The sequence below is a fragment of the Emydura macquarii genome, unplaced genomic scaffold (genome assembly GCF_026122565.2).
Source record: "Emydura macquarii macquarii isolate MOO-44397 ecotype Brisbane River unplaced genomic scaffold, CSIRO-AGI_Emac_v2 contig_2452, whole genome shotgun sequence".
NCBI classification, from domain to species: domain Eukaryota; kingdom Metazoa; phylum Chordata; order Testudines; family Chelidae; genus Emydura; species Emydura macquarii.
Window position 1 is genome coordinate 2,267,084 of NW_027132589.1, and position 21,441 is coordinate 2,288,524.

At 40.9% G+C, this 21,441-nt stretch overlaps 1 protein-coding gene and 1 long non-coding RNA gene across 2 annotated transcripts in view; both read right to left on the minus strand.

The window, feature by feature from the left end:
* Positions 1–2,758, minus strand: part of LOC137162679 (uncharacterized) — a 42,332-nt gene extending 39,574 nt beyond the window's left edge. Inside the window, exon 1 of the long non-coding RNA XR_010922465.1 lies at positions 2,625–2,758. This is a non-coding gene — a long non-coding RNA (uncharacterized lncRNA). The remainder of the gene's footprint in view (positions 1–2,624) is intronic.
* Positions 2,759–14,017: 11,259 nt separating this feature from the next.
* The window catches only part of PXDC1 (PX domain containing 1), a 32,489-nt gene continuing 25,065 nt past the window's right edge, over positions 14,018–21,441 (minus strand). The window contains exon 5 of the mRNA XM_067562616.1: positions 14,018–15,787. Within this exon, the coding sequence (XP_067418717.1) occupies positions 15,670–15,787 (118 nt within the window). The 3' untranslated portion in view covers positions 14,018–15,669. The remainder of the gene's footprint in view (positions 15,788–21,441) is intronic.

Below are 21,441 nucleotides of genomic sequence, written 5' to 3' on the forward strand. Positions count from 1 at the left end.
GCTTTGCATTTTTTTGGGTGCATTTTTCATTCTCCCCATCTATCCACTGTTCTTCCCCATTTTTCCCCGCAAGCCCCCCCCCCCCCCACCACATCTTTCTCAGTGATAAAATGGGAGGGGGAAAAAGGAGAAAAAAGGAAACCAAAAAAAAATGGAAAAAAATTTTTAGAAACATGCAAAACAAAAAATTTGTTTTAAAAAAGTTCATGAAAAAAAGTTAAACAAAAAGTTTGTTTACAAAACCTATAGAGTAAAAATGTCTTCAAAATGTGACACTATTTTAAAAAATCAGCAAGCTCTAATGACTGTCCTATGCCAGATTCCTGTAAGTGCTACTTCTAGTACTGTAAATCACTGGCAAGAAATCTGAACACAAATTTCATGATTTCCTAGTTTTGGAAGATTCTAAGTCCCATGTATTTGAAAGTCATTGCTAGACATGCCAGAGGTGCTCTTCTATATTTTATTAAGGCTCCATCCAGGCTAAAAAAAGGTGTATTTTTAATAATTATAATTTATTATTTGTATTACTGTAGCACCTAGGCAGTCTAGTCATGGACCGGTACCCTAGTGTGCTAGGCGCAGTGCAAACAGAACAGAAAGGCAGTCCCTGCACCAAAGAATTTATAATCTGAGATGTGACCTATACCTGAATTTAGGTTGACACAGCTACAGCATCCAGGATGTGAAAAAATTCTCACCCCAGAGCACCCTAGTTAAACTGATCTAACTCCCAATATTAGACACAGCTTGGTCAATGGAAGAATTCTTCCATCCTGCTACTCAGGGAGGTAGATTACCTACAGTGATGGAAAAACCCCTTTCATCATTGTAAGAAGCATCTACACTATGGCACTACAGCAGCATAATTGCAGCGCTATTTCATTTTAGCAGCGGTACTGTGGATATGGCCAAGTATAGGAGAAGAGACAAAAGATGGACAGAGACAGACAGATAGGAGAGGACCAAGACATAATGAGTCAATATTGGTCAGCATGATAGGCAGTCATCTCAGCACACCAGCGGCCTAACTGTTAATTTTTTGTAGGCATCATGGAAAAAGGGGAGTTTTAAGATGGGTTTTGAAGGGTATGAGTTAGCTTTGTGGCTATTTTCAGGGAACTCCTCCCACATGTGAGGGTGAATTGAAGGAACACATTTTATTTAGCAGTCCAGGTTGTACCCTCAGGAACAACTCACCCATTTATACCCACAGTCAGATCTGACTGTTGGACATTGCCAATGCAAAAAAACAAAGGAACCACAAACACACCTTCAAACTGACTAAGTTGAGTCAACACATTGAGGATATCCTCTGAACTCTCCTCCTCTTGTACTCACAATCCTTCCCTTCTTTTTCCTCCATCCCCCACCTGCCAACTCAGTCTCTTTTCACTTTCTTCTCTTAATCTGAAGTTTGCATGGTAAAGGTGCAGCTACCAAACAAGAGGGAGTGACTAACTGAGAGTGGCCTTTAAACTCATCTTTACTGTATGTAAACTAGACCAGTTGTTTGGAGACTACCAGCACATTGGTGGAATTTTAGTGGGTTATAACACGACTCTTAAAAAAAAGGTTCAGTCCTGCCAGGTACTGAGCCCCCCACCCTGAAACACACAACTGCCATTGGAGTTGAGGGACCTTTGCATGTTACAGGCCTGATACACACATACACAGTAGCTGTAGCAGAATATGAGCATAGTGAGTCTGTTAGGCTGCAAGAAGCTCTGCAGTGGCTCCCTGTGCAGGCAGTCCTCCTCCTGCAACTGGGGAGCCATGGGAGCAGGAAGCAGGATGGGGATGCAGCACTTCCTGCAGCCAGGGGAGGTTCCCACAGGTGGATCTGACCTGGCCACAGGAGCAGCCTCTGCCAGAGAAGAGGAAGTCCTATCACTCTCCAGCCCCATCCAGACTAGCTGCTGGAGCCCAGCACATGGTAGGCACTCCAGCTGGGGCACCCCCAGTCCTGCCCCTCCCTGGCAGATTTCACAGGGGACACCAGCTTTCACTGTCCATGACATTTTTCACACTTGTGAATTTGGTGCCTGAAACAACTGCCTAAAGAGGTGCAAGGGAAGTCTTAACCTGGTCCACAAACATTCAAGTAGATGCTGTGAAAGCCTTTGAAATGGAATCCTTTATTTACTTTCTCACACACACACTCACCTGTTTGTGACATTTATTAAAGATAATTTAAATTTAAATTATTAGCCACTGTCACAGGGTGCCAGTCCACAAAAAAGGAGGTTGCACCCTTCCAGTGATGACAACTCCCCACAGCATGTGTCTGCACAGCCACCCTACCTCTCCATGCAGTAAGGCCCAGTGCCCAGAGTCCACAGTCACCCTCTCATGGAGGGGCAGTAAGGCCTAGCAGTCAATGCCCTTCATCCCAGGCAGTAATGCCTGACATCCATAAACCTATGCAGACATGCTCAATATCCCTAGTCTCAGGCCATAGCACTTGATATCTTGAGTGGTCAGCACTCTCAGTGGTCAGCACAGGAAAGGATAAAGGGACCTAGCCTCACCAGGTCCCAACACAGGGCCCTGTGAAACCAATAGCCTGAGTTTCTAGTTCAGGACTCCATATCCGCAAACACATTCTCTGGGCTGCTTCCTACCCTTGGTTCTGGATCTGGCAGTTCCTCCATAGGCAGTAGCATTCTGTCTCTCTTGGTCTCCCTAGTTGTCTGGAGTCTCACAGTGCACTGTACCTACAGCTCAAGCAACTTCTTGCAAAGAGCCTAAAGCATACAACCCCTCTCCCCCTCAGTCAGCCCAACCTGAGCTGAGCTTTTATACCATTTCCACCAGGAGCATGCCCAGCAAGGGCAAGGGGGCATGGCCTCCTGGGCCCAAAGTGATTGGTTAACTCCTGCTGGGCCAGTGCAGGGGGAGGGGGGTGTTGGTACACACCGTCACAGCCAGAAATTATTTGGAGTCAATCAGCTGGTGTCCATGGCCATATCTTTTAGGTGAGCCTGAGGATTATCTAATGGCAATAGCGGGTACACACCAAAGAGAATTAAGCAATTGTATCTCTATATAGTGAAATGGAGATCTAACCCACCTTACTGCCTGTCAGCAACATCTGTACACAGGATCCTTCACAACCTGTTGTACACATGGGAGGGCTTGGGTCATTTCCTTTTTTTAAAAGGTACACGTAGTACTTATAAAAGGTGCTGGAGTGACCACCCCAGAGACTTCAGTCCTGTATTTATCACTGCCCCCCCCCAATACACACACACAAAGCAGGCATTAGCAGCAATGGCTGTCTTAAAGCCTCAACCCATTGTTCTCAACCCTGTTCTAGAGGGACCATTTATAGCAGCAAGACAGTAATTGAGGGTATGTCTACACTTAAACCACTACCGGGGCACAACTGCACTGCTGTAGCGCTTCAGTGTAGACATTACCTATGCTGATGGGAGGGGTTCTTCTGTAAGTGTAGTTATTCCACCTCCCCAAGTGGTGGTAGAGCTAGGTTGATGGAAGAATTCTTCTGTCGACCTAGCACTGTCTACGGTGGTGGTAGGTTGGCATAGCTACATTTCTCAGGGGTGTGACCCTTGAGAAACAGCTATACCAATGAAAGTTCTCAGTGTAGACCTGCCCTCAGACTAAAGGGCTATTCAAAGTTCTTGGTCTCCTTTATGCCTCTGAATACCTATCAGACAGTAGAACTTCCGGCCACTACTGAGATTTCAGTGAGCACCTTATAGCATGTCTACACTGCAAGTGAGGGTGTGATTGTAGCACAGATAGATATGTCCATACCCACCCTATCTTTAATCTAACCAGCACAGGTAACAATAGATGTGGTGGCATGGGGGTCAGCATGGGCTAGCAACCCAAGTACATATCCAGGGTCCCTAGAGGGCTTGTGTTCAGGCTGGGCTACAATCACAACCTCACTTACAGTGTAGACATACTAAGGTGCCTGTTGAAATCTCAGCAGCTCAGTAGTGACCTAAAGTTCTCCTGTTTGATGGGTATTCAGCAGTATAATGGAAATTAGTGATAGTTCTAGACCAGCTCTAACATGACAAGAAGGATGAGTGCCACCCACTCCCTAAACTTGAGCTTGGGTCGCTAACCTGAGCCTCTAGTGGACCTGCAATGTTCTCATTAGCACACCAGCTCAAGCCCCACTAGCGCAAGTCTGTCTACCCAGCCTGGAAAGCTTACTCTCAGCTACACCATAAACATACCCTTAAAGATGAAGGGTTCCAACCCTGACCTGAGTCAGGTCCCTCAAGGATTTTTACAGTAGTGGCTTTTGCAAAAGGAATGACAAGCTGAATTTAATAGCTGGCTTTCCATCCCGCAAGTCCTGTTTTTACAGTTTGAGAGACTTGATCCATCTGTAAAATGGGGATAATAGTAATTTCCTACCCCACCGGGGTGCTATGAGGATACATTAAGGATTGTGAAGTACTCCGATACTATGATAATGGGGACTACGGGCTATCAGACAGACCTGTGGGGTTTTGTTCAGAGACCCAAAAAAACCCAACCCACACATAATTATATGATAAGTATTTCCTTCTAGTTCACAAGACCTCACAATTACCATAAACTTTTATATGAATGTGATTTCCATCATTGTTAAGCTCGGATACTTATGTGTAATATTATCTTGGTATTGTTTTTTCCCTTTGTGTAAATCCCAAAATGCATGTCTTAGCTGAAATTGTTAAATATGACAAGAATGATTATACAAATGAGAGACAATTGTTCTACAGCACTGAAGAGCTGAATATGTATTGTGCAGTAAAACTTTGGAACAACACATCTGTGTGCAAATATTTCCATTAGAAAGCCATTAAATTGATGAAAGATTCTTGGGGCTGACCAATATCTGAGTAATCCGGGAGGAGAGGGGGAAGAGGAAAGAGGATATTGTATTTCATCACTGTGATACTTACATAAAAAGGAAAAATGATCATGGATATTATAAGTAGATATCTAACACAGGAATAAACATTTCTTTTAGGAATTTGTCAGAAAATATTTTTTTTTAAAAAAATCTGTTGCTCTACAAACTACTGCAGTTATAAAAGACACTGAAAAAATTAGAATCAGGACCTATAATGAAAGACAGGACTGCAGGAGACATTTAAACATATTGCTTATAATAATAATAAAGGGTTAGTGAACAATATATAGTGCTGCATGGCCTTTTTATTTTTCCTTACTTCCTTAAGATTTTTGACAATATTCAAAATGTCAGCTTGTTTAGTGACTTGGGGGAAAAATTTATTTCAAACCCACAAGAAGTGAGTCCTTTGTTCCTGATCCAACAACTAAAGTGGACTATACTGCACACACTGTTTTATTCTGCTCATGACACTAATGGCAATAACTGTTCAACCCACTATTTTTGCATAGTGTGCCAAAGTAACAGTGGCACAAAGAAACAGTTATTCCAAAAGAGAATCACACCACTCAAAATAAAAAAAGAAAGAAAAAAGAAATCAGGAGAATGTGATTTTAGAACTGTACCAATAATCAGCTATTTAAGTAGCATTAAAATGGATCTGAGCAAAGAGTTATGAACAAGACTCAAACTGGATTTAAGACCCTGATTTAAAGCACTTCAGCATATGCTTGAAATCCTGGCCCCGTTGAAGTCAACAGCAAAATTCCCACTGACTTCACTGAGGACAGGATTTTACCAAAGGTTTTATTAAATTTAATATGAAAATGAAAAACAGAAGAGTATAATATACCTGCATTGTTTAATTTGATTTTTAAATTCAAATTTTAAAATGCCCCTAAATTTTCAGTTTTCAACATACTAGTCCAATCATCCACAAGTCAACTTCTCTGCAGAAATAAATTGTGGTAGTTATGCAAAAGGACAGTTAGGCTTTTGACACCCAAGAACATGTGGGAGGTGGTTTGGAATTATGGAAGGAGTTTTTGAAGAAAAGCAGAAGTTAACTAAAACCAGAAAGTTAACGAATAGCGCTGAAAAATGCATTTTCATCATTAGGCTTCAGAATACACACCTCACGGAAATGAATGGGAGCAGATGACGCCTTTGCAGGTAAACTTCCAGGCTTTCTGCAGACTTATGCAGACACCACTCCATTGGATATACTTGAAAGGCTTTCTTTACGATTATAAAAGCTAGAAAAGTAAATTTGTTTTGTTTTTTAAAAGAAAAAGTATGGATTCTGAAGCAGAATTATGCATTGAAAGGGTGAATTCTGTAGCAGATTCCAGGGCTGTGGAATACATGGGCTTTGCTTATGTTTGTGTGCTGTAGAGGAAAAATGTAATACACTTCCAAAAAGGTAGGAGAAAAATTCCAGTTTTTTAGTTACTCAAGGGACTTGAAAGTGGAAATGCAAGAAAAGCACACACAAGGAATTGCACACAGAAAATAATCAAAAGGAAAACCTATTCCTATATTAAGCACTTAAGCAAAGGATTGCAGAGAATGTTTCTAGCAAATGATTTTAAAATTGCTTTCCTGGGAACAGCCGCAGAAAACCTCAACGTGTTATGTACAAAGACTTCCTTAAGGCACAGTGCTCATCATTAAATAAATCTCTGTGTTCCCACTTCACATGCAAGCTTTTTTAATTTAGTGAAATCCAGCTATATGAAGTGGAATGAAAGTCCCCGAAGCACTTAACTGCATTTCCACTCATTGTGAAGCTTCACCTTAAGGATTCAAGTTACGCTGGATATTTATCACTTTGAATTGCAGCAATTACACCCCTCAGACATAATGTTAAACGTTGTACTCCAAGGTCTTGTCTTCACTAAGGGGAAAATATGTATTTTAACATGTTAAAATCCTAGACAAGGAAAATTGTGCTTTAAAAATGTGTTAGCTAGCTACGTAAACCCTAAACCTCCCCCTAAGATTTACTTTGTTATCTAAGACTCTATCTACACACAAAAGTTAACCAAGTATAAAGCTAAAGATGTGAATTTAAACCGATATAGTTATCTATATAAATAAGATTCCAGCAATGTCCCTCCGTGCATCACTTGGAAGCCTAAAACATCTATAAACTCATTGTGATGCAATGGAAGCAGCTACAAGCATGGTTGAGAACTCTTTTTGTATAAGTTTAGCCAGATGGAATCATCACTGGGTTTCACAGTCTGTTCCTATCCAATTTTAAAGTTCTCAGTCAGTTTTGACTTTATGAACCTGTGCAGTATTCACCTACAATAAGACATGCCATGCCCAGAGTCCTAGACCATTGTGACATCAGAGGTAACTCAACCAATCACCACCCTTACTCTACAGCTAATTTACATGCAACAATTTCATGGGTTACATGAGGGAGACTGCACAGATGGATAATTACTTGGCCGAACTGCCACAGACATGCATTCAATTGCCACCCACAAAATAACACCACCAGCATACACAATAATCCCAAACACACACAGTTCCTCACAGCAGTACACACGCCTCATTCACCACCTGCACAAATCAACACAACCCTCCTAGACACAAACCAACAGAGCCACCCACACACCACCACCACACACAATAGCCCGAGACATCACTTGGAAGCCTAGAGTGGTTGTTGAGTCACTGTGAAGGGCTGGAAACAGCTACAAACACGGTCGAGAGGTATTTTTGCTGAGAAAATCACGAGGATCAGACATCACTGTGATTTGCGGTAATTATGTTACTATCCAATTTTTAAGTCTTTAGCCATTTTGGCTTTTTTACATACAACTTTATGAATTATACCCATGCGGCAACACAGACTTGAAGTTACTAGTACTGGAAAAACTACCCCTGTGAACACTTATTTTGGTAGAAGAATGCCTTTCCATCTTAGTTTATGTCACTTCAGAAGGGATTTAATCTATGTAGGGGTTTATACCAGAATAAGAGGGGGTATATCTACTGGGGGCACTCATAAAAATTAGACAGGATTAAATCCCTGTGTGGGTGTTTCCAAACAGAAGTACAGTATTTGAATGTGCTTTAACTAGTGCACTTTTAATTCACACCTCTAGTTAATCTGGTTTAATTTTCCTGAGTTTCCCTATGTAGACATGCCCAGTGTCTACATGGGGGTTACACATGTATAAATGGACCTGTGTCACTGATAAAAGCATTCACATGTAGACAAGTCCATTATGTGTTACCTGACAACTTCTCTGTCTACAGTAGGATTTAAACACTTTAAAAAAGACAACTTTTTTATTTATGAAGACATAGCCCAAGTGGATTATCACTTCCCCCTCACCTCTAGTTTAGCAGGTGCAAAAAAGGAAAACCAGAGGTTGCCTTTGGCATGGTCTACACTCAAAACTTTTATCGGCATTGCTATATAGGGGTGTGAAAAAACCACACCTCCAGGTGACACTTATGCTGACAAAACCCCCAATGTAGCAGATGCAGTTATGCTGATAGAAGAGTGTGTCTGTTGACATAGTTATCATCATATGGGGAGGTGGTGCTACAGGAAAACCCTGTATGTTGGCATACATTGTGTCTACATTAAGGCCATATGCTGGTTTAGCTCCATAGTGTAGATGCATCCTTTGTTCCATGGGTTTTGTCTACATTGGCCTCTATCTCTGCCTTCAATGAGCCACCAGTGATATAGCTACCCCTGCAAAACCTAGTGTGAGCAAGGATATTCACAGTTTGCTCTGATAAAGGTTAGCCTGGTTTCAAGCAGGAGTAAGCTCCACTGCACAAATAATGGTTGTACTAAGGATTGCGGAGGTGCAGTTACATCATTGCCTGGCCACCAATGGATGAAGCCAGGTCATATCCCCAGTGTAGACAAGTTCAAGGAAGAATCTTTCAAACTTGTTGCAGCTGCTTTTGGGTGGGATTGAAAGAAGACAGGTAAGCTTCTGGAAGACTAATAACTGCCAGTGCCCCCTGCAACTATAGGGGATGAAAGAAAGCCCTGCTAACTCCTTGAGAAAAGAGGAAGGGGGTTATTTTGGCATGTATTCCCTTCTCCTACTTAAAGTAAAGATGTTTTCTGAAATAAATCAACTCTTTTTTTTATAAAAGCCATAGGTTTAAAATAACCAATTTACTGTATCTTAGCTGGATGACAGCAGTACACGATGTGCCAGTATTTCACAAAAGGAGGAGTCTAGAAAAACACAGCAGATCAGAAGCAAAATTGTTAAAGTCATACAGTTTCACTCTGCTCTCTGTAAGCACATTCTTTCAATGGAATGACTAGCTCCAAGGGCAGAAAAAACCCGAGTCCAGTCTATGTTGTGAAGGAACACAGCAGCCCCTGCTTTGCCCAACCTGACTGATCTCCACCAGTTTATCTAGTTTGCTTCTGAATGTTCAATATTTCATAGAGATGGACAACATGGATCCAATTCTCCTTTCACTTACACAGCGTAATTTCATTAATTTCAATGGAGTTACTCCTGATTTGTTCCAGTATAAGTGGCTCAGCACCTCAGCTATAACTCAGGGACACCGAGAAGCTGGTGTACATGCAAAAAGAAGGCCTTTGTGATCTCCACAATCCTGGCCTGACTGGATGCCAGGCTAGTCCCACAGCACAATTTAGAGCAGCATTAAGGCCACTCTAAGTTGCATTGGCTGCCAGTGGCCCCAAACGTCCCATGTGAAAACCAGGGATCAAATGGGTACTGGATAGCCCTGGCCTTTTCTTCTACCCATTGTTGCAGCAGTAGCAAAGGAATTGCTGCAATCAGTGGATCCCCCTGCTATGGTAGGCCAATCCTCTTATAGCCAGCAAGCTGGTTTCAAACTGCTTTGTTTTACGGTGTAGGACCTGGGTCACCAAGTGAAGACTCAGGTCCTATGACTCAAGCAATATGCATTTGTATTTACAGGTTACCATTTTCATAGCCCACTTTTACATTTCTGTTGCATGTCATTGACTGGTTCATGTTGATTTAAAAATAGCCAAACAACCTTTGGCACTGGTCTAATTAAATTGACTTTAAGTCATACCTATAGGTAAACCAGTGCAACTTTCGGCATAGAAAAGCCTAATATTCAGTGATCAAAATAGAATGTTTTCCTGTCAGTGAATTGATTTTTCTTTACTATGTATGTTTCAATTGCTGCTCTGAAAGTGTATCCTTGCAAATCACTTTTTTCCTTCTAGATCCGAATACTGGCCCAAGTGCTACCACCACTCATACATCCTAATGTGCTACATGCACTTCATAATACTATTGGATATATTACCCAGCAGAACAGAAACCAAGTTATAGTAGGAAAAGCAGCACATCAATCTATATTAAAAAAGACAAGGAAAACGAAATAGAATCACATAGATAATAGGTTTGAAATATCTTCTTGGGGTGAGATAAGGGACTAAAATTAGAGGTGGTTAAACAATGGGAAAGTTTTTCTAAATATTTTCATTAAATATTTATAACCTTTTGTCAAAAAAAATGTGAACTTATCAATTTTTTGGCCAGCTCTAACTAAGATATTGTCAGTTCTGGGAGACGTTAATGAAAAAGATAAAATATAAATATTATTTCTGATTTTAGCTTTTAACCAATAAAACACACCCACAAATCAATCAATCAATCAGTGTTTATCAATGAATAATTCCACTAGAAAAATTCTGGAAATTATGATTCTATTTGCATTGACTTTGCCCCTTTTCCAGTGCAGTTTGTTTATATAGCTGATGTTCCTGCTCCCTGGCTTGTACCTAAGGGCTTGTCCATATGGAGCAGTAATATAGACTACAGGTGTGTTATTTCTAAAGCGCATTAATATGTTGGATATTAATTGGCCGCGTAGACCCTGCTGGTGCACACTCAAGGTTCCCTAGTCTTTGAAACAGTACTACATTAAAGTGCATTAGGGAACAAACACACTAAACACTAAACTAGCGGTTCAAGGAGAGGGATACAAAGCTTAAACTAAAAGGTAAGTCATTTTTTATTCATATAATAAAAATTAAAGTAGATCCTATTTAGACAAGAATTTTGGGAAGTACTCAAAAACCAATCTCATTACAGTAGCAAAGAGAAAGCTGCTAAGAACTCAAATTGCTAAAAATAATCCCCCAAAAGTGAAATTAATAAACCACAAAAAAATAGAACCCTACAATTGCTGTACAATTATTTTTGACATCCCAAAGTAGTACTAATATGAACAAATATAGCATCCACCCACAACTCATGCTCAATAATATTAGTCAGTCATAGGAGTTGTACAGCTCATTAAATTGGTAGCTTTTGTTCATTTGCAGTCCCAAGTATTAGTATATAAAAAATTTATAAACGTGTATGAATTATAATTAAGATCAAAAGTGACCTATCAAAAACTGACCTCGCCAAAAGCAAAAGCTAGGCTTGGCAGTACCACGTATAATTAAGGCTGTCTAACACTTCCTATTATAAGACCCTCTTTTCAGTTGCTTTTAACTTTGCCAAACTTTAACCATTTGGGCTGAAATTTTCCATGCCAGGTGTCATCCTTAGGCTGAATTATTTTGGAAAATTGCAGGCAAAATGGTTCCACCATCTGAGAATGGGGTTAAGCAAAAATATGTTGTTTTGTCAGTTTTAAAAAGTTCCGGCAACCTTGGTTCTGAAAAGTTATAGCATACCCATACGTAGGAGTTGAGACTTAAGTTTGGCAGGGAGTTGTCTTTTGTGTCAGGAAAGTGCCTTTTGCAGTCTGGTGAAAATCCACTCACTTTTGGCTAAGTTATAAACATCTTCGGGTAGGGTCGGGGGGAATCAGTTCATACATGCTCAGCAGAGACTAGTTTTTAGCACCTCAATTCCCAAATGATTTTGTCTGTACTGGACATGCTTTCAGGACTTTCCCTGAAATTGCAGCTCTGGGCCGCACAAAAAACTGAGAGCAGGGATTATATGTCTGTTCTGCTCTCAGTGAGACTCCTTCTGGCTCCCAGGCAGCTTGGATGAGGAAGATGCCTGTTTCAAATACATTGAGGACAAGATCTAGGCCTGTGGGAATATACTGGAACAAGGAGTCTGAGCGGGGAGACCGGGAGTAGGGGATTCTGGGACTGGCTGGGTCAGAAGACTGAGATCCAATAAGTGGGGAGGAGTTAGACTGGATGAGGAGCCTGGTGGAGAAGACTGGGACTAAGAACCAGAGAGGAAGGGAGAAGGGGATGATGGGAAATTCAATTTGATGAGGATCTGGGTTGCAGGGGGAGACCAAGGACCGGGCTAGACAAAAAGATTGGGATGAGAAGCCTGAGGAGTGGAGACTATCTAAGTGAGAAGAATGGGACTGGAGCAAGGAGCCAGGGTGGGGAAGAGCATGGTTCCACATCAGGGGAATGGGCAGAAGAGATTATGCCCACTAAAGCATACACATTTATAGATACTGGAACAGAACCTAATATTCTTGAGTCTCACCATTCCTCTGCTGTCAGTAAATAGCTTGAAACCCACTGGCAGCATCCCATCTTCCTCTAGTGCTAGTCCACATAGAGGATGACAGCCTACTACTGCTATCAGTTACTTTGTTAGGTCAAATGCCACAGATTTGCGTGGTGGATCTAAAGGTCTTAATCCTGCTGATGACCCACGTGTGTGTTGATATGATGCCACATGATGGAATTTCTGGTTTTATCACTTTGCTTTTTCAAAACAAAAACAAAAAGCAGCCTAGATTGTGCGCGCGCACGCACGCGCACACACACACACACACACAACTACAACACCATCCTTTCTCTTCCTGCAATGTCCTGCCTCACTCACTACACTTTCCAATTTCTGCAACAAATGAAACAGGATGCCTACAGACAACGGCCTCCTTTACTAGACAGTCCTGATTTATCTCCAGAAAAGGCCCATCCTGTGCCCTGAATTAGGCAGGGGTCCTGTGGAAAAACAGTATGTGATCATGACAGACTGTATCATAACACATATATGTACAGGGGACGAATTAAGGTTGCACAAGCAAACTTTTGAGGGCTTGACTTTGGAACCTTCATAAGGTTCTATTAATGTAGTTTTCTGTGTGTAATAAAGTATATACTTAATATTATTTGACTGTGTTCAAGGCAGTGAACACTCCTATACCCCTCACACTACAGCTTGATTTTACTTAGACCTAGATCCATTTTGTGGACATATTCATGATTAATACTTTATCCTTTTCCAAATTTATATTTGGTACAAGGACTATGGCCTGATCTACATGAGAAAGTTGCGCCAGTTTGACTATCATGGTGATTTCGTAAGCGTAGTCACACAGCCTTTTGCACTAATTTAAATTGGTTTAAAGAACAGAGTTACACGAAACCAGTGCAACTTCTGTTTATGAACTAAACCTTAATCTCACAGATTTAATAAAGTGACCCACCCACATCTTCTTTCCTGTGTTGACTTGTTTTCTCATTAGGAAAGAGGTCACTTGCTTTTAAACTCAGTGATAACACTACTTAGCTTTAATATAACTTTTTATCCATACCTTAAGGTGCTTTACAAAAAATAGGTAAGTATCACTGGATAACATTTACAAGAATACTTATGTCTCATTGGAAGTCAGTGGGGCTTAGGCACTTGAAAATGCCACTTGCTATCTCCATTTTACAAATGGGGAAACTGAGGCACAGAGAGGTGACGTACGGTTGCCCAAGGTCACATAGCAGGTTAGCAGCGGAGCAAGGAATGGAATTCAGGTCTCCCGATTCCCAGTCCAGTACCCCTTCCACTGGACAATGCTGCTACCCAATAATAATCAGCTGGAAGCATACACTGAAGAACTGTAGCTGGTGGGCAAAGAAAATAAATCTAGTTTAAGAACGCAAAACAAGGAAGTTTCCTATTACATTCCTGTTTAGAGTACTCCTCCATGCTGAGAAACTATAGATGCCAGATTTGATCTCATTTTCACCAGTATAAATCCCAAGTAGCTCCACTGAAGGCAATGGTGTTAATCCATATTTACAAAGGAGGTGAGATCAGTATCCAGCCCTATAGCTTTCATTTGGATATTAATTATATCAGCAGCCTGGGCATACGAGCAGCACAGGAAAAGCAGCAATAAGTCAATGTTTCCAAAATTACTGGAAAAAAAGTAGAGGACTCATGTCTCAAAGACTTACTCTCCATGAAAAATAAATGGAAGCCAACACTTTAAACTGCAGATATCATACTTAAGGTGAGTAATTTTATTTCATTAAATATATATTTTAAACACATACTGTATAAAGGAATTAGGATTCTCAATAATTTATTATTTACATTAGCAAATTCTGTTCACTGTTATTATACACAGAGCACTGAAGAGTTTGCAGAACAAGAGGCGCCGTACCAAGTTCTTCAGGACCAAAGCGAAGCCATTGTACAGATAACTAGCTCAAAATGCACTTTTCCCAGTTCATATCCCTTTAAATTAAATCTGGCCATTACTTCATTAAATGCTTGATGAAAGGTCAAGGGCTGATCATGCAGGTTGTTGAGCACTCAGCTCATAGTGGGAGTTCAGGGTGCTCAGCATCCCTCAAGGTTAAACACTAAGAGAGGTTAACATTGCACTACTCAGTAGTAAAGAGCCTTTGAGGTCTGATTATGCTCTCTCTTATATTGGCATTAACTCCACTGAGTTGATTAGAATTTCATTGGTATGAAACCAGCGTAGGCAAGGTCAGACTCAGACCCAGTCTAGGGGGATGGGCGAAGCAGACTATCTGAGCTGGGGTGGTTTGTTTTCTCCTGTCCTGGTTAAACATACTGTAGCTTATCTTTAATTCTCAGTCCCAACAGGGCTTAAATCTCCCCATTCTCTGGAAAGTAATACGCAAAGGTAATTATCCATCTTGTGTAAACAACTGCAAGCACTGCTCACGTTTCCCGGTCCAAGAAAAACATCATAGCCAAGGGTTTGGCATGCAGCGACTGTTCTTAGCAAGGCAGCTTCCTATCAGCTTTCCAGAACTTTGAAGTAATTCAAGGTACCTAAACTTTATAAGCTTTCCGTTGCAATGCCAGTTTGCTGTACTGTTTCAGGAAAGAAATGAAGGCAGCTCTCCAATGATTAAACAAAATCCACAGATTAACAGAGGTAAAGTAATCACATTGTGAATTTGTTTCCTGTAGGCACTCTATGGTATTTGTAACATGATGCGTAAGGCACCTATCATCTCACAGCTGAATGAACGGCGAACTATGAGACCTGTCTTAAGTGATCACGTAAGGGGTTGACAAACGTTGGCTGCTTGACAGAGGTGGTCTTCTGATAGAGGTGGAGTGGAAATGTACACGGTACATCTGGGGATACTTTGCAGTGATGTTTTAAGACAGGAAGCTGGCTAATAAGGGTAGTCTCTTATACAAGTTGCACTGTATAATAGTGACCACTGGTGCCACCAAACATTAGCATGATCGCTAATGATTTTGTCAGTGTAGTGGTTACCGTAGACTTTGCCAAAATGATTTCCTTGGATCCAGTAGCCCTAAGGTCTTGCTATATCCTTTCCAGGGAAAAAGGAGTTTGTTGAAGTAGTCATTTCCTTGCAAGGTACCTCCTTGAGTCACAATGAAAGGTTAAGCTGCAAAATCAGTTTCATGACATATATTTGCAGCAACTTCTCTGCTGTTTGTTTTTAATCACACAGCTTTATCCACAGAAGAGCAATGCAATGGGACAGCAGAGTCTATGAGCAAAGAAATAAGTTGGATGCTAGCTGACTGGGTCCCTGGACAGCCTCAATCCAAAATATCCGTCTCAAATGGGACCAGGTGGTAGTATGTCAAGTTGGTGACATAGGCTGCTGGGTCATCAGTTTCTTCTAGCTCCGAAGTAAACTCACTAACAGTTTCAAACCTAAAATTAAAAAAAAAAAAGTCAAATCATTTACACAACATGGGACAAAGGAAGGGAGGATAAGGGAAAGAATGAACATAAATTGTGGAAAAGGAGGTAAAATAACTGAAGACTGACTCCAGGAAACAAGGAGGAAAGATACCTGCTAAGGAACCATGTGGAAACAAGTCAGCAGACTAGAATGCTTTCTTGTGCTGTACCTCCAGCTAATGCTGCTTGCCTACTTTTCAGGGCAATGTTCTGAATAAGGCTTGGTCTACACTGCCAGCTGCTGTCGATGGGAGATACGCAAGCTACGTACAGTAGCTTGTGTATCTCCTGTCAACTTACGCTCCCTTACTGCGGTGTCTCCACTGCGCTGTGTTGATGGGAGACACCCTCTGGTTGATGCAGCCTCACTCTTTTCGGGGGAGTGGGAGGGGGATTTGCTGCGTCAGCCAGCAAGCACTTCCAGGATCAACTGAGCGGGTCTCCACTGCCCACTCAATCAATCCCGCTGCATCGATCTGATGAGCCCTGGCAGTACAGACATACTCTAAGTATTACCTACTAGCCTTAGCCCTGATCTACCATTACAAAATTACTTTGGTATAACTACGTCGCACTCAGGGATGTGAATAATCCACACCCCTGTGCAACGTAGTTATATTGACCTAGCAGCCAGTATAGCTACTGCTGACATAGCTGCCGCTGGTGTAGCTTAAGCCGGGATAGCTACGGCCTCTCGCGGAGGTGGAGTTATTAAGATGACAAAAGAGCTCTCTCCTGTCAGCTTAGAGTGTCTTCACCAGAAGCGCTACAGTGGCACAGCTGCATCGGTGCAGCTGTGCCGCTGTAAATTTGTAGTGTACACCTCCCCTTAGTTCACCTCGGACCAGAGTAACAATAGAAGTACTTCTAATGCTTTATTGTAGCTTTTTCTTTGTGCTGACCACTTTGTAAGAGAATGCTCCACGCAGGGACTCAGCCCTTCTTCCAACACCTCAGTGCTTCATCCTACTGAAGCACTGCTTGGTTTCTCAAAATGCTCCACCAAGGAAAGTCCATACACACAGTCTGTGAACCACTGTCAGATTGTAATTTGGCTTCTTTAGTAGTGGCCAAAATAGTACAGCATCTACTGCCAGTTTCAGAATCACGGCGCGCTAGACGACCAGAGATTTTTCCCCTGCACCTCACTCCCAGTTAATGGTAAGCCTGTGTCTTTCTAAACCATGGAAATGAACGGGGGGAGGAACAGTTTGTTTTCAGTAAAATTAGATGGCTATCTTCTTAAAATCTTGCCCTGAATGAAAAACAAAACAAAACCTCATAACGTAGTATGGTACCCATAGGGAGGTAGTAAATTATGCACCTCATTAGCGAACAGTGTTTGTTAAAAGTTATTACTACAGGGGTGAGCACCGTACTATGACAGTTGCCACCTATGGCAGTTGTCATCCTAGTACCTGAGTGCCAAATATTTGTGATACATTGTTAGTGTGTCATATGAAAATCGACCTAGGTCAAAAACAGTCAAGTCTTTCTCAAGAATTGTTTTCTCTGTGCCTTCCCTACTACCAGACAACCACAGGAAAGCTGTGTCCCCAGGAAGTCAGTGAATGGATTCTTTCCTATCAGGCAATGTCAGAAATCGAGGAGAGGAGTTGGTTAAATTTTACTAGCCAAGAGAAATTCAAACTATGATGCACTTAAGAAGAACCTCTACAGTTAATCCCACTCAACCACAATCACTTTCATGAGTGAGTGAACCCCCTCATCCTCTCCTAGATTAAAAAATGTTGGTGATGAAGAAAGGAAGCTAGCAAGCAAGCACTGGAAAAATGAGTCATGTAATAGAGGCCCAGATCTTCTCCTTTGATTCTCACAGCATTTGGCAGCTATTTCAAATGCCTCTGTTCTGAGCACACAGAGGAATCTGGAATCTGCTTCTGTTTTGATTCTGAAAATGGAGATATAATCCTTTGCATTTATGTACAATTCTTTGCAACAAGCCACAATAAGGAACTAAACTAAGGCAGAATGATTGCAATTTCTTGCAGACTCTGTGTATCCCTCCCTAATCCCTAGAGCCTTACTGACATGCCCTCCTCACACAAGGTTTTAGTAAACCTAGTTTAGCTGGACCAGAATAAAAGATTATCCCATTCTCAGTTTCTCCTCTTTTGACATTTTCTACACCACCTTCATGCTGCTGAATTATGGGACCGGCCTTGCTAGGGATGGAGCCAATACTCATATTTTTCAACATCTCGTTAGACATCATTTAATTCTCTGATGAGAGACCAAACGGATGGAGCCTTAAATAGTTCAGTGTCAAGCTGGCTCATCACATTCATCTGAACTAATTAGACTGCTGCAGCTGAGTAACATGACTACAGTCATCCCAGCAATTTTGTCACAGATTACCATTAGAGCACACTATTCCAGAGATGATCCAAAAGTGCTGGGGCAAAGAAATGGCAGTCATAAGCTTCTGAAACCAAAAGAAAGAGTTTGATGGAGAAATTGGATGTGTGTTTGGAAGCACCACAAGTCATAGGCAGGAATGTTTTAAACACTCCATTGCATTCTGACACCAGGTTTCTATCTATTTTCCATGGTATTTTGTTCAGGATGACAAAACTAGAAAAGCAGAGACAGGTCTGTTAAGATTCTATCTGCCCCCATCAGTATCTCTACCGAAGAACAGATGACACCTCTGTTTAAAGTGGGGGACACATCATACACTTTGCGATATTTTAAAATCTTCACATGAAGCTGAACTCAGTTAAAGGAAACTGCATCACACAGGACAGCAGTGTAATATTTAATATGCTTCTGAGTCACTACAAACAGGTCTTTTTCCCAAGTGAGGGTTTCTGAAACAATAGTTCTTCAGACTATTAATTACATGCAGATTCCTTCCTCTGTCCTCACTAATTATCCCCTAGTTCCTTAGAAAATACCATCCTCACAAAGAGCCTAATTCTCTTTTCATTGCACACATTGATGTAAAACTGGTAACTCCTCTCACTACAATATGATTATACAAGTGTAAATCATGGGTGAGAGGAAAATCAAGCAGAGCACTGATGGTGAAAAAAGTATTAGCTGATTCATTTACACAAGTGTAAGCCAAGAATAACTCCACAGAAGGCAATGATGTAACGCTGGTGTAAAATTGGTGTGAGAAGAGAGTCTGGATCCCATGCATCAGCCTACCTAGAATCAATATCTATACAGAGCCTCTGCTCTCTATGGGCAGATCTTAAAGGTCAGTGGTAACATTTTCTTTTCCTAATAGTAATTGGTTGGATTTTACATCTCTGGAAATGTTTTATTCTCAACATTAATATCTCAGCATAGTTCTCTATTTAACTTATTTGCATTCACTTACATAAAAATCTCCTATACAGAGTTCTACATTCTTATAACATTATAGTAATGCTGTCCTTAAAAATGCACATCTTCTACTACAGTGGATTTTTACTAGAAAGCAGCATGACCAATTCCACAGTTTTCACCTTCTGCTGGTGGCCCAAAGGGTCAAAACAACCCTTGTCAGAGGAGTTTCATGTCTACAGCAAAACCAGTGACCAAATTATAATACATAATAGATGTTATTTAGCACCTTTCCTCTCAAAGGATTATAAAGCATTTTACAAAGTATATACAAAAGAATCATTTCTGCCACCTCTGGGATGGAACACAATTGTTTCATAGCATACTATAATACAACACATTTGAGGACAGGATGTGAAGACCACAGCCAATTGAAATTCTGAATATGAATACTTCCCAGGCCATCAAATGTCACATAGGGCATAAAAAAGGCTCTAAAATTACAGGGGAAATTAAGGGAGCAGAACACAATTACTCAAACTGGCATTAGGCCGGAACACCAGCGCTAACACTCCTGCTTGCAAAAGTGCTACATCTTTAATGACAAGTGATCAGGATTGCAATTTTATAGATCATAACAAAGACAGCACCACTCACAATCCAATGCCTTCTAAAGCTGGATCATCGGTTCAGGAAAGACTTCAAGGAAAGGTTGCCACCTACTGAATCCTCAGTGCTGCTTTCTGAAGCACATAGCTATTCTTTGCATGTGTCCTATCCAAGTTCAAATCTAACCAAGCCCTACTTAGCTTACAATATGCTAGAAGAAAAATTTGGGTCTGCTAGTTTTCATTGATACTAGTCAGTCAAATAGGAATTAGCTTTTATTTCAGACAGAAAGTACCAATCCAGTCAATGCAATTGTACAAGGACTGCAAATGGATTCCATAACATTCCAAAAAATGTATACATTCACTCGATTATCAACCTACATTTACAGCTGCAATATAGGAAATCTTCACTAAACCTGCCTTTGACAAACACACTGCCTTACGCAAGTGATTCCGCTTCTATCCCTGCTATAAAATACAATTGCAGGAAGGACCTCACTTCAGTCTAAGAACAGCATGTGTATAGATTTGCTTTATTAACTTAACTGTCCCCTGCAAGAGAAAAGCTACATCTGAAGTTAAAATATGAATGGGTAAAGACAGCCTGTTTCATTGGCTTATTTCTTCTACCACAGTTGTCTGAAAACCCCGCATCTATATATATATATATATATATATATATATTTTTTTTTTTTTCCATTTATATATTTTCAGTCCAGAAGGCTCCATAATGATCATCTAGTCAGACCTTGGGCACAGCATAGGTCATGGCACTACACCAAGCAATCCCTGATTCTAGTCTAACAACTTTTGGCTAGGCTAAAGCATATTTTTACATTAAGTGGTGGAAAATCTACTACATCCCTTGGTAACCTGTTCCAATGGTTAAGTGCCCACACTATTAAAAATGTATGTCTTATTTCCAGTTTCAGCTTTGATGACTTCAGCCTCCAGACACTGGATCTTATTACGCCTGATTCCAGCCGTTGGATCATGGCCCTGTACATGCTACATTTCAAACTATGTTATCAAGGATCAAGTTTGAAACAAGGAGTAAAATCCTGGCCACGTTAAAATCAATGGCAAAATTTCCCTTGACTTCCATGGGGCAAGAATTTCACTCTAGGTACAACACAGGGCCTCAACATACTCTAAACACTTTAACAAACTGATATAGATCACTTTTTAAATGGAGTTTAGATAAGACCTTATGTTCTGAGATCAAGCTTCTGTCCATTTTATCCATGACACTTTTCCTCCTTTGTTTTCCTTGGTTTTTACTAGCTTGACTAAATGGATAGTTCAATGTTCTTCATTACAAATATTTAAAATTCTTGAATACACAGTTACCTCCATCTAATTGATGCTATTAAAGTGAAAAATCAATCAGTTGGCATGATGGAACTTCACAGGAGTTGATTTCCATAAAAATTAGTCTGTCAGCATACTCATCTACTAAACTCTGTTTGAAAGCTCTATCATCTGCAGTGTTGACCCCAAAGTGCCTACAATGCACAGCCAAAGGGGAAGCAATTACAAATAAAAAGATATATTTTGGTCACTGAATAATAAAATTACTTGCCTCCTAGGAAGATTTTGCCTCTCTAAGGATTCTTCATTTTCCCACACTCTGGACTCAAGCCAGCTCTCACCAAAGACAATGGCAGTTGGATTGTAACAGGTGAGTGTCCACTCCTGTCCTGAGATCTCACACAAACT